The following is a 13,974-nucleotide window of genomic DNA, read 5'->3' as shown; positions in this document are numbered from 1 at the left end:
GATGAAGTTGGTCATTTCAGAAGCATATCAGATGTCTTAAGTTTTGAATACAAAATAATAACATTTAATTTGAATTAGAAATATTTCATCTTCTGTAATGTTAAGTCTTTTTCAAGATAAATGTGATACTCTAATTTAATACAGGAAAAATCTTAAAATTTCCATGCCAGTAGTTTTACTGTACAGACAATTCTCTGCTATGTCCAGTGTGTTAGTGCATTTACCATCATGCATTTTGGTGGTGGTGACCGACTGTGGGAATTAAGTCACCTGCTGTCCTTCCACACACGGGTGTTTTAGCCGACAGCTTTGATGTCATAGTTGACCTCTAAATATCTTACAGCATGGACTGAGTCACGGTTGTTGAGTTTCTGTTGTTGATTCCAGCTGCTGAGGGCAGACAAGAGTAAGCTGGAGAACCAAATGCAGCTGATGCACCAAGACTTGACTGGGTAAGTGAACCAAGAATCACCTGACCGTGGAGGGGTTTGAGATATTGAGGGTTGAGGGACTGAAAACTTAAATTATTTTCCAACTGTATTTTTCGGACACCACTGTATGAAACTTTATCCTATACAAAACTTGAGTTTTAGTGTTTTAGTCCTTAACTTTGGGAATGATTTGTCCATTACCACTCTTTTACACTTTTTTAATGAATGTCTTTATGTTTGCAACTTGTTTTCACCAAACCTCTCCACCCCAATCCTCCTGTCTCTCACAGAGCTGGACTGTCTCTGTCAGTGGCCTACAGGTTGAACCAGAGCAGTGCAGGATCTCTACAGACAGAACTGGCTCTGGCACAGTCACCACTGGAGGTCAGCACTTCCCCTGCTGTCTGTCTTTCTCATTGGCTCACCTAATCTTTCATGCTCTCCATGTATCACTTTTATTCTCTCCCTTTCTGTCTCCCTCCTGCTCTATTTTTCTTCCCTTATTAACACATTCCTTCTCTTCTAAGTCCATCTTATACCCTGATATGTTTATTTTCAATCTCCTTTGGTATTTTATTTCTGACACAGAGTTTATGGATGCAACATCTCTTGGTCTTCTTCCTGATAGCACATATAAACTTGAATGCACCCTACACAGAAACACAGCACTCACACCAAACACAGCTAGCACTAGTTGTGTTATGTAATCTTAGTTTATATTGCTGCTGATTCCAGCTGCTGTTTGGAGAAATGTTTTGCCTACAGCCAGGTGATTAATCTTCTTCCACAAACTGCTTCTCACATGCACACACAAAATACAAAGTACTGTCTAAACATTAGATGCAGACTTTTGCTCCTTTGCTCCTTCATGTAAATTTATTGCTTTCTTCTGCAGCCCCCTCATGGAGTTGATCATTTGTCCACTACCACGAGCTTTGCCTCCCCACTGGATGAGACCCTGGACAGGGAGGTGCTGCTGATGCTGCAGGGACCTAGCCCTGAACACATGGCTCTGGAGTTCAAAACGCTCCTCAACAAACTGGTAACCAAGTGTGATTGTGTGTGCGCGCAATTGTATAAAATATCTTTTTGTATATAATGTTCTATATGTTTAATTAAGCTATTTTTCCCTATTTGAGTTGCTAGTCTAAATGTCACTCTGTTCAAAACAAAACCAGTATGGCATGAGTTGTAGCATTTATATTTTGTAAGAAAGAGCAACATTTATGAAAGTTCAGCTTATACTGTGTATTGTGCCTTTTTTGAAAGGCAGTGATTGTGTCTAAAATGAGTCAGCATAATAACTGGATGGTCTCCCCCTTCTAAATGAAACATAGACTGTTATGTTGGAGTAACTGTTGAGGTGCACAGAGTGACAGTAATCTTGAAGTCTCAGTCAAGTTCAGTCATTTGGTCAGCTTGACATTTCTTAGGCTCTCATCAGAGGTCAGAGCATTATAATAGTATCATCTTATGTTTTACACTGCACTGTATGTAAACTTCTTGCTGCCTCTTATGTGTTTCAGAGAAGGGATTTCAGAGAAGAAACCAACTCTGTCTTGTCTACAGTTAAAGGCTTGCTAGATGACAGCGCACAGCCAGGGGGCAACACAGACACCACTCTTCAGGTCAGACAAATGTATTCTCACACACACATATTCCAGTTTTATGTTCAGTATCAGCCTACCTACTTCTCTTGAGATAAGCTTAAGAAAAGTTGCAGGTTCACAGTGTACTGCAGTCTAAGTGTCTGTGTGTGCATATAAGTTAGTTTAAGACTGAAAAGGGCCTCATCTGTGCTTTTTCTTTTTATATGAATCATGAAAATTATGTAATGTCATCACTGTTTCTCTCTGTCCACCTGTTGCACTCTTTTTCTCTGTCTATCACTGCCTATCTCTATCTTTCTCTCTCTTTCCCACCCACTATCTCTCCTCTCTAGAGATCTCTCACTTATATAACTCTCTAGCAGGCCCCATCCAAGCAGTGCTGTTTAGTCAGTGTGTTGTACCGTGAACACAACCCACTCCCCTCCTCCCTCACACTGACTTTCTCTATCTCTCTTGTCTCTCTCTTTCTCTCTTTCCCCCTCCTCCAGCATTGTTGCCACTCTGCATTCATTAGCCACGTACTGCCATACAGCAGTAAACATATAAATGAGACAGAGATCATTAGTGGAGTAGAGCTGTACCAGTTCAAGTCTGTCCTCTGTTGGTTCTTCAGTGTTTCAACTGACTGACATGGAAAAATTTTGTAACAGCTAGGTGTCAAAACCTTTTTGGAGGTGTGAAAGACGCCCACATATTCAGGTTGCGCAGTGGTCTGCAGCCTTTCAACAGAGCGAGAGGCTGAACCCTCGGCCTTGTCTTCCCACAGACGGTGCAGGCCGAGCTGGATGCGAGGCGGGCAGACTGGGCCCTCAGCCTGGACCAGCTAGCCCAGTACACGGACTCACTAGAGAAGGAGCTGATCAAAATGGCCAGTAATTTGAGGAGGTCCCGAACCGATATCCTGCACCTTTCAGTCAGGTGAGCAGGTCTTTGTTATCTGCCTGTGCATCTGTTGCTGTGTATGTCAACATTAAACAGTTTGTAATGTGTTAGCTGCTGAATGCTGAGGTGAAGTTCTGTTTGAGAGCTGAGGAAGAAGTGAATTGCAGCAAATCTTGTACTGGCTAATTTAAGACAACTTGGCAGGGAAGTGTTTTTTTAAGGTGGAGTTGTTCTTGAGCAGCAGTGATCTCATTGGTTGAGTCAGACTCCAGCAGGCGGAGCTAAAGGATTCATTTTCTGGCTAAGTAAGGTAATACTGACGCCACTGAAGAAGACATTAAGAGAGCTGGAAGCTGATTAAGTCTAGCTGCGTAATTGCTAACTTAAAAAAAATCAGTCTAGGCATAATGAGCTATCAGGGTTAGCTGGTTAGCCTAGCTGACATTCAAAGTCCATAAAAGACTATAGCTGTCTCTTTAAGCTTGTTAGGGTGTCTGCAGAGTTACCAGGATCTTAAATGCTACATGGTCCAGAGTGAAATAACAAAGGATGTTACTAGGCAGAGCTAAAGAGGATTTTATGCAACCAGTAAAGGTATTTATTCCACTGGAGGAGCACTGTTTCTCAGAGAAGTCTATATTTCTAAAATTTTAGCATCTACATAAATAAAACCACATACACTACTCAGTGTGAGACCCCTCATACCCCTGCACTTGTCTCTGAAATGGGCATTCCTGCTCACTGATGCTCTGTTTCAGTTGGCCAGTCAGTTGTGCTGAATGGGGGAAAGACCTGTCAGTCATTCTGACCTCAATGACCTCAAAGGCCCGCCTCACTAGGTTTGGGTCTGGGCCAATTGTGGACTTCAGTGTGCCTTGATGGGTTTGCCTCGGTGGATGAGCCTGTGTGTGTGTGTGTGTCTGTCTGTCTGTCTGTGTGTGTGTATGGAGATGGCCATCCCCTCAGCTATATCACAGAGTTAGTGTGGTACAGTATCAGACCAGAGAGGGAGAACTGATCAGGCTATCAGGCTGTCCAGCTGGGATTTACTGGTGCTCAGTTGCCAGGGTGGAACTCAGGAACTTTAATATTGTTTGGAGAGAAGAGAAACAAAAGGGCTCGTTGTAGGTGTAACTCTACCTCCTGCTCTAGTGTAGGCTAATTCAGGTTGTTCAGAGCAAGACTGAACTATAAGACAGTGGTTGGATTGGGAGGTTGTTGTAGGACACATTTGAGGGTCTGTTTGTAGTCTGAGATTAGAGGGTCCGACTGGGACTGGATCTATAACACTGTGAAGTGAAGAAAACATTACTGGGCCAGTCGGAGAACTGGCGCTGGTCACCCTGGGCAACAGAATGGGACACTGCATGGGCCTGCGGATTGGGTACAGTATGTCCACTGTAAAGTCTTCCAGGAGCTCTCTCCATGTATCTATCTCTATCTCACTGGCTAGTTAACAATGCTTTGTTAAATTGCATGTTTTTTTTTCCCCCAATTTTCTCTTGAAAAAATAATAATCCTTTTTAATAACAAGATTTTGTGTTGTTGCACACAGGGTGCAGGAGCAGGAGAACCAGAAGCGGCAGCTATGTGAGGAGCTGGAGCAGCTAAAGACTCCTCAGGACAGCAGAGAGGCCTCATGCCAGACACCTGCACCAGAGGAAGAGGTGAGATAGATGAAGGGAGAGAGAGTTAACCAGATCATGTGGTTTAAGTCTATGACCATTGGTGCTTCGACTTGATTTTACTATTCACCTTTACTGCTTAAATATCCACTGGCATGACACTCAAAATTGGGTTTGGAGTATATTCAATTTTAATAAATTCCATGTATGTGGTTGTATATATTAACATTCATTATACACAATAGAATACTGGTTGGTGTGCTTTGAGAACAGTGACCGAGCTCATACTGTATTCAGACAGATGGAGTATCTGGTAGAGAAGAGCTGAGTGCGAGTTGGCGGCTGAAGTGGACATGTGCACCCACACACACACACACACACACACACACACACACACACACACACACACACACACACACATAGAATCAGATGCGACTACACACCTACGCACTGCTCCTCACACAAAATGCACTGACATGCTCTCAAACATTTCCATTACAGCACCATTGTTTTTACTGCAAAACATAATGAGCTTGGTGCCGAGGTGGATAGATTTACATAGTTGTTGTTTACAAATCATTTTTTCACTTTGAATTAATTTATTCAGCATAGCTCTAGATCAGCTCTTGGATTTGTAAATCAACAAAACTGATAACATCTTAAAGGCCTTTGTTAACATTCAGTGTTTCTGAAAGATTACTTTAAGAATAGAAACCTACGCGTTCCATTTTCTTTTTGTTTTTTATATTTTGGTAACAGATTTTTTAATAAGTGGTCATTGCTGGTGTCATTGCTCAAGCTTTCTACCCAGTTTTCCAACCCTTAACCACATCACCTCCAGTCATCCAGTGGGATACTGCCACAGTGGGATTTGTTAGAGTAAAGCTTTAGGTTTTTGCCCATCTCACTTTTCCATTCATTTTGTCGGGTCTTGTCTTTCTCTATTTTTCCCCTTTTTTTTTTCTTTTAGACTGGAGATGACTTGGACTGGGATGAGGAGTTTGCCCTCCAAGACTTCCTGAAGAATGAGCTAGCAGAAAGGAATTGCCAAGCACAGGACGGGCGAACAGAGGGCAGACCTGAGGAGACGGCAGATAAAGTGAAGGACCGAGGAGAAGAGGAGGACGGAGAGGAGAAGTGGATGGTGGTGGATACAGCGGCAGTGAGGGACACATCCACTCCTCTGTCCACCCTGTCTGGGGAGGCACAGCCTGGACGAAGTGCAGTAGGAGGGGGTCAAGGTGAGTGGGGACATCAAGATGGTTCAACTGCCAAGCAATCATTATTACATTTGCTCCATGTATATTCAGTACCAGTCAAAAGTTTGGACACACTTTCTCATTCAAGTGAATGGGAAAGTGTGTCCAAACTTTGGACTGGTAGTGTTACTTGGTAAAAATCTTAAAGTATAAAAAATAATTTCTATTTCTAGATATTTAGGTATTGCATATAATGAAACAGTTTGATAGAATAGATTGAGATTTATTCATGCTGGTATACTTCCATGTAGCTGTTCTATTTTGCAATAGCTATTAGCTATTTTGAATTGGCTTTCAACAGATTAAATGTTCAGTGTCATCTCAGGAAAAGTTGAGAACTTTTAGGAGTCTTCCTTGAGCCTTTAAAATCCAGTATACACCAGAATTAGCCCAGGGCTAACTGGAACCTCCTGAAGCCAGCCAAATACGGCTAAACATAGTTTAATATTATTTTAGCCTGTTCACTCTGTTCCTGGCTCTGGATCCAAGTCTGTAGGATTAATAGATGTAAGTCATGCAACAAGAATGTGAGCTAATACATCTTGTCTTATTATTGTGACAAAATAGAAACCATAGTATGAATGAAGAAAGGATATAAACACAGCTAACAAATGGAATAATGTAAGTCCATTATTTAATTATGCTGTATTTGTTATCTACTTGAGCCTATGTTGCTGTGTTTTAGTAGATCCAAAAGGCAAACTATGAATGCATCTGTGCACCTTTACGTCAAGATTAGGTATGCATGTGTTTATGCTTAAATTGAACATGATTGCCTTTTGCTTTCCTATACCTAATATTAACTCAGGCGACCATCAGTAGAGAGAGGAAATGTACTGCCAGCAGCAATATTTTAGTTGCTGGAGTCCCTCTCACTCTCAAGTGCCAGCTGTGAAGCTTAAAGGCACAGCTGTCTGTCAGACCAACTAGTTAAAGACTTAAAGTTCACACACCTCCTGATGGTGCATCAGTCTGCAGGTGTCTTACAAAGTGTCTCACAGGATAAACTCTGTAGGTGAACAAGGACTTACTGACTCTGTTCTTGTCTTCGAGTGTTGATTTGTGTCTGAGAGAGAGATTGGATTATTCCGCTGTAATCCATGGGAGTCAAAGGACACTCAGCCACCCTTGAAGCCTCAGTACACACACACACACACACACACACTCTCTCTCTCTCACTCACTCACTGTATGGATACACACACTCTGAGGCCCTTGGAAGTAGACCCCTGCCTTCTATGGTTGTTGTGGCCCTGGGCTTCTAAAGGTTGTGTGTGTGAAAGAGAGTGTGTCTACACAGTTTGTGAAATCCTCTCTTCCACAAGGTCCTTCTATGGCCAGGTAAGACTGGTCTGAGGCCATGAAGTGAGCTCAGTAATCCCCCATTCCTCTGCCTGCATGAGCGGCTGGCAGGCAGAGAGACAGAAAACGAGTGTGAATGGTCATTAATGCCACCTTAGCCATGCATGGTATTTTAACCCCTCTGCCTCTCCCTCAGTTCAATGCCTTGCATAATAGACAGTCTGAGCTTTTATGGTAAAAGGTGGGGTTGCTTTCTTTGACGGCTCTTAACCCCTGGTTGAATTGGACAAGGATTTGGGTTTTTATAAAAACAACTTCTTTGTTTTGCCCTCAAACTCAGCCTCATCTTTCCTCCTTTTATTGCTTCCTGAATTTATATTACTTTTTTCTTCTTATTCCTCTCTGCCTGTCACACAGACTCTACAGCCTGCACTGAGTCAGAGCCAGAGGTGAACTGTCAACCTTTGCAGGTAAATTGAATTCTGAAATGATCCTCTTATGGGATAAGGTGCATGTAGAGTCATGTACAAGGTGCTCACTTTATTTCAGTTTGTGACTGGATGTAACCTTTGTGTATTATCCTTTTGCTCTGTTTTCTTCATATTTTAATATTTTCTTAATATAGCACAAGCTTGAATAAAAGTTACATTACTGAAATATTTGGCTTGGATACTAATAAATATAATATTCTGTGTCATTCACAGTAATAAATTCCAGAGAATAAGATTCTCTGGATGTAGAATTTAGTTAATCTCATCATTAGTCTCCTTTTGCTAACGTTGTATAACTGTATAACTTGGTACCAGGCTCAATATGACTAGTTCTTTCTTTGAATTTTTAAAAAATATTTTGCCTAAATGAACGTAGCTTTCAAACTGCATCTTTCAATCACTGAAAACCACATTCCTAAATTAATTTGTGATGGCTCGCATGTGATTATGAGATGATAATACAATTTTTGACCTTATGATGAAAGCCATGTGCTAACTTTTTTTTTTTAAATTTTATCTGCTTGTTTGAAAAAAATACCCAAAATCTCAAAATGTTGCTGTCCATTGAAAATTTACAGAGCCCCTGAAGTCCCGAAAGGTGATAATTTTTTATCTTGTGCGAACAAGTTATGGATCTTGTGCACACAAGATAATTTACTATAAATTCATGTGTGTCTCTAACATACAGCTTGACAACTTCAGATTTACACAACCAAGTTTATGTTCACCTCAGAATGTCATACAAAGAAATTATTGCTGCTCTTGCACATAAAGGAAGAAAGAAAGGGTGGCTGCAGGGCGTCCATATGAAAATCCATTAATTAACAGTTTATTAACATTTATAGCTGCAGACTGTAATTATTTTTATTAATGACTTATTAAGCATAACTGCAGACCTGATGACTTATCGTCAAGTTTGACACATTTAATCCTTTATTAATGATTCATGATCGTTAAGGTTTTGGTTCGACTCTAAACATCCTGATGGTCTACTTGGTCGTTTGCTCAGTGACATACACAAAGCCTCAGAATTTTGCAGCATTTTCCTACTGACACATTCAACTTGCTATTTTGCCTTTTTGTCTTCTAGCATCACTGAAAAGATTAAGTAAGAAGTTCTTGGGACTGTAAATAGTAAATGATAGTCACATTCACTGATTAGTCAGCAGTCCTGCAGTTCTAAATGATTATGAATCATTAATAAAGGGTTAAATGTTTCCCACACATGAATTTATAGTAAATTATCTTGTTCGCACAAGATAATAACTTGTTCGCACACGATAGCAACTTGTTCACACAAGATAAAAGAAGTATCACCTTTAAGGACTTCAGGGGCTCTGTAAAAATTGGATGAAACAATGCCATGGTCTTTGGGGAAAAATAAACTTTTGATAAGATCAAAACAATGTAGTGGTTGTTCTTAATAACACTGTTAAGACAGTGTTAACAGTGTTACACTTGATAATACCAATGTCAAAAGGCATTGCCAGTTTGTTGCTGAAGGATTAATTTTGGCTATTTTTATTTTGGTCTGTACTGTGAAGAGTACATTTCTTGCTGGAGAAATGTAGGTTTTATTGCTCTCCATTAACAACAACTACTGCAGTGGTGTTCTTGAGCAGGACACTGAATCCCCAGCTACTCAGAACCCAACAGTAGATGATTGTACTGTAGTTGTACTGGGCAGCCAGGTGTGTAACTGCAGGAAGCATGACAATACAAGAAAAGAGATTTGATGATCAGCTTACCTTCCTTGCTTGTTTGTTTTTTTATATTACATTTGGCATACAGCTCTTTGCTGTTTTGGGAATATAACTTTACACATTCCTGTGCAGTGGTGGGAGGGAAGTAGGAAGTTTTTACAATTACTATGATCCAACAACATAGCATAAAATCTAATCTTTTCAGCAGCCAAGATGAAAATCAGATATGAGAATGTGCTTAAATGTACCATCAACTAGAGGGATTTTAAAAATGGTCCTTATCAGTGTGATAGATTACATTACTCAAGCCTGAAGTCTCTGCAAGTAGATCTTTCTGCTACTCTGAAATGAACAGGAAGCAGTGACTGCCTGGAAGGCCAGGAAATTATGTATATGGTCAAAAATATGCAAAACTGCTGGTTTGTTCTTTTAAAAATGACTGACTGAATATAAATTTTTTACTGTGTCACTTCTTACATTATACACGTTACTGTCTCTCCCTTCCTTGTTTGAACACTCTTTCTATCTCTTTCTTTTTCTCTCATTGCCATTTGCCTACCAAATAGCTCTTCACACATCATTATTCACTGCCTCTGCTTACAGAGGCAGCAGTCTGGCAGCTTGTGCTGAAGCTGTCTACTTCCTTATATAGAATGACAGTGATAAAACGTTGGTCACACTGAGGTTAAAGGACTGGCTGTTAGTGGCAAAAGGAGAAATTATGCAGTGGCATATGAAGACAAATATATTTTCTCCACACAAAATACACATTACGTAGCTGTAATCTCAATGTCTTGTTACACATTCTGGTCTTGGATGTTTCCACTAACTGCAGTCCTCAGTGTTTAATTAATTTCATGACTGTTAGGTTTATGAAACTAATTGAAACACTCCATCATTGATGCAGTCAGTATGAAAGTGGTGTTTGCTTTTGAATTCCTATGAAGATGACAGTAATTGGAGGTCTTTGCAGTAATCCATCACTGAGGGGCAGATGCTTTGTGCTATCTGTCAGCTGTTAGATTTTGTTGGCTGCTTATGTATCGTCTTCTCATCTGAGATTTGTTTCTATTGACTGATTGTGTGCCTGCTGTTTGGTACATGGTTAATGTGTGTTGCTTATTTGATCTTTTCACCCCTTTTGTTTTTTTTTGAATATTTATCATTTTGTGGCTGTGTGTATGTGTTTCAGGAAGAGGCAGCAGTGCCATTGAGCGCCCACTCACAAGCTGTCAGCATTAGACACCCAGAGGCGGATGCTCTCCCTGATCCGTCCCACTCAGAGAACTACAGTAAGACCTCCACCTCCCTCTCTCTCTTTAGTTCACTCTCTATGTGGCTCACTCTATCTTTGTTTCACTTTGTTCTCGCTCTACTGTGTTTTACAACTTAACCAAAGAGTGACTCATTTCCTGACTCACTTGGTATGTTTGCTGTTTGTTTAGAGAAGATTTTACTGAATTTTGCACGATGAATGTCAAACTCTGGTAAAAACCACTGTATGAACACTGATTTTATTGTCTTTTGGTAATCCAGAATTGCATGACTGCTTTGTAAAATGTTGTACTTCTTTGTTGTTAGCTCTGCATTACTCCTTGTAATATCATATATTACATTAAAACACACAGACTTCATTAACTGGATAACTAATGTCTTTTGTTTAGATGTTCAGATATCAGAATTATGTTTAAAACAACATTTAAGCTCATATGCAAAGTCACATTTGGCTAATTTCTCTGGGTTTGTAAAAATGTACCCTGGGAAATGGAGGAAGTCATTAATGTATATTACAGCAGCTGATAATACAATAACTTGTAACCCTGGAATGTACACTGATATTTGACAGTAAAAAATAGTATTTAAAGATTAAACATTTTGCTCTTGTTTAACCAGATGCAGAGACACGTGAGGTTGCACTGTCTCACTCCGATGGTCCAGCCCAAAATCTGACAGTCACATCGGGTAACACTTCTCCCACAGCATCTGAGATGATTCCTCCTGACAGCACATCACCTGGACCAGATGAGACTGTTACCCAGAGTGAGAGGTGAATGAAGAAATTAATATTGTATTTGAAAGACCGGGCACATAATCAGGGTATTAGACTGTTCCTGCGTTTCCTTGTAGAATGCTCATGTCATGGAAGGTCATAGATATAGTTTGTTGCTAATATATTTCATATCTGCTGTTATTCTATTTTTTGGGTGTTAAAAAAAAAAGAAGCACATCGCTGTCTGCTGCAGTGTGACTTTTTTTAATACTGCCACTAGGGAGCGCCAAAGTCATCAATTCTCAAATTCTCACGGTTGTGGCTTAAATCATACATGTTGTAAGTTAATCACAGTAAAGACTGTCAGTCATGGTTTTAACATATAGCAGGACTTTTTTTGTTGTTCTGTTTTTTTGTTCCATGCAATGTAAAAAGATAGGCAATAGGCCTATAAAACAAAAGTATTATCTCTTTATATCTGATTGGAGAGGGATCACTAATGACCATATGACAGACAAAACAGGATTTTCCACAACGAAGATTGTAATCGCATAGAGTAAAAACAAAAATATATATGTAGTCCACCACATGGACAAAAGTCCTGACACGGATGATGTACATAAGAAAATGAGCATTCACCATCCCAAGCTGCAAAGCAACCTTTATTATTTCTGTATTCTTGATAAGTTAATTCTCTCCAGGACAGGAAGTAATTTTGTCCACAGACACACCTTTGAAGTTGGTGTTTGAATTGGCAGGTCCTCCCTAGAGAGCACAAAACAGAAGCTTCCATAGTCAGGAAACTGACCTTAACCCACAACCTCACCCAGTGTCCTGACTAATTTTCCTAGCAGTATAAACTATCCCTGCTAAATTTGAAGTCGATAGGTCTTATCACTGCCACTATAGTCACAGCTGATGTCACCATTTTACTGAGTTTTGTCATTTCCCTATGACTTTGGCCGCATTTGCTAGTCAAATGGGTGTTTTTCCTCACTGTGGGAGGAGTGTGCTGGCTAATTAGTATCTTTGCAGCCATGCTTTGCATAGCCACAGTCCACCTACAAACAGACTCGGGCTGTTCCTCATCTCTCTCTGTTTCATACGGTGACAGTTGTGTCTTGTTAGATGGATGGAAAGTGTACCTAATGTATAAATCAAGAATGAGAAAATGGATAGTGCTTGACACATGACCTACACCTTTCACCTGTGGTCAGCATCCAGCCGACCACTGAGGACCAGAGGAGAGAAGAAGAGAAAGACAGAGAGACTGACTCAAGCACAGCAGATATGCACCGCACTAAGGTCAGTAGCAGACGGGAAGTGTTTTAATGCATAAGGGAATACAGCTTCCTCTATTGTTTTCAGCACCAGTACACCACTGCTTCCCCTTCCTCTTTTTCATCCTCTTTGTCTTTCATTGCTACTTTATGTGTCTTTACTGAGAGGCAGGTGTATTTTGAAGGAAGGGGTCAGGGGGTATCAATGGGCAGGGCAGGGCCCGGCTTTCCTTCAGAGATTGCTTTCCCTGCGCACAGAGGAGAGGGCCGAGATGTAAAGTATGGGAAGGATCAGAGAATGAGAAGGCTTTATTCTCTTGACTGCTCAAGCCAGTGAATTAGGGAGATATCAGCTTCCTTGAGCTCTGTTGCCAAAGGAGGCAAAGTACAATATATTTCATATTGCTACTAAGGGGTTGGTGCTTTCATTACTGCTAAGCTACTTAAAATGGAAATGCCTCAGATTTCCTAACAGTTGGACATGACAATGAAAAAGGAATATGTTAATTCAGAGCAGATCTTCAATCAAGGTTGAAATGGGGAAACGTAATGGGAGGGTAAATAAGGAATATTTTGATCAGTTTGTTTTAATTAATTGATCAGATGTTTTGTTAATTAAACATCAGAAAAAAATCACAATTCCCCAGTAAGCAAATTTCATATTTGCAAATTTTCAAATAACTCACGTACTTTGATTAGCACTCCAAAATCCAAACATACTCAGTTTAGAAATATCAAACTGAGAAAACTTTGCATTTGAGAAGCTGAAACCAGCAAACATTTTGCCTTTTTGTTTAATAAACGACTGACACGATTAATTATCAAAATTGTTGTCAATTAGTGAATTTATCAGAAAGAGGACAGTGATGTTACAAAGCTCATTAGCAAAAGCCTGGACATACTGGATCTTTACTGTATTTTCTGTCTGTCTGGACCAATTAGTGTTTACAATGACATACTTTGATTTGGTCTATGGTGTATTATTATTTTCTATATGTGGTCTATATATATACAGTATACTATAAGGTTGCTTCATTGTAATTATGCTCAGCATCTGCTTCAAATAGGCTTGCAGTGTTTTCATGTCAGAACTGAGGCTGATGATAGGTTTTCACTACCTCGCCTAAGTTGCGATGCTGTTTCAGTGCAGCTGGCTTTGCATCCTGCTGAAGGATCGATCAGCTTGTTTTATTTAGTCTCATACTTGCTTGTGGCATGCTGGGACACCTGCTGAGAGTCTGAGGTGAGTAAAGAAAGACTGGCTCTCGTCAATAAAATGCTCCTTTACACTCAGAAGCCTGGTCAAGGAGAATTTTCAGTCAAATTAAAGTGTTTTTGATGATCCAGAAGCAACTCCTGGTTTTAATCTGTTAACAATAACAAGGAGTTGAGTTCATTATGA

The 13,974-nt window shown here is 40.1% G+C and overlaps 1 protein-coding gene across 6 annotated transcripts in view; it reads left to right on the top strand.

The window, feature by feature from the left end:
- Window positions 1-13,974, top strand: part of LOC121890459 (lymphoid-restricted membrane protein) — a 40,766-nt gene that overhangs the window by 13,606 nt on the left and 13,186 nt on the right. For all 6 annotated transcript variants that reach the window (XM_042402735.1, XM_042402733.1, XM_042402737.1 and 3 more), the window contains exons 13-23: window positions 388-452; window positions 722-815; window positions 1,327-1,473; window positions 1,958-2,059; window positions 2,808-2,959; window positions 4,479-4,590; window positions 5,519-5,789; window positions 7,526-7,578; window positions 10,495-10,594; window positions 11,196-11,349; window positions 12,510-12,597. In XM_042402735.1, the coding sequence (XP_042258669.1) occupies window positions 388-452; window positions 722-815; window positions 1,327-1,473; window positions 1,958-2,059; window positions 2,808-2,959; window positions 4,479-4,590; window positions 5,519-5,789; window positions 7,526-7,578; window positions 10,495-10,594; window positions 11,196-11,349; window positions 12,510-12,597 (1,338 nt within the window). The remainder of the gene's footprint in view (window positions 1-387; window positions 453-721; window positions 816-1,326; window positions 1,474-1,957; window positions 2,060-2,807; window positions 2,960-4,478; window positions 4,591-5,518; window positions 5,790-7,525; window positions 7,579-10,494; window positions 10,595-11,195; window positions 11,350-12,509; window positions 12,598-13,974) is intronic.

The sequence above is a fragment of the Thunnus maccoyii genome, chromosome 23 (genome assembly GCF_910596095.1).
Source record: "Thunnus maccoyii chromosome 23, fThuMac1.1, whole genome shotgun sequence".
NCBI classification, from domain to species: Eukaryota; Metazoa; Chordata; class Actinopteri; order Scombriformes; family Scombridae; genus Thunnus; species Thunnus maccoyii.
This window is presented reverse-complemented; position numbering and strand designations above follow the sequence as displayed.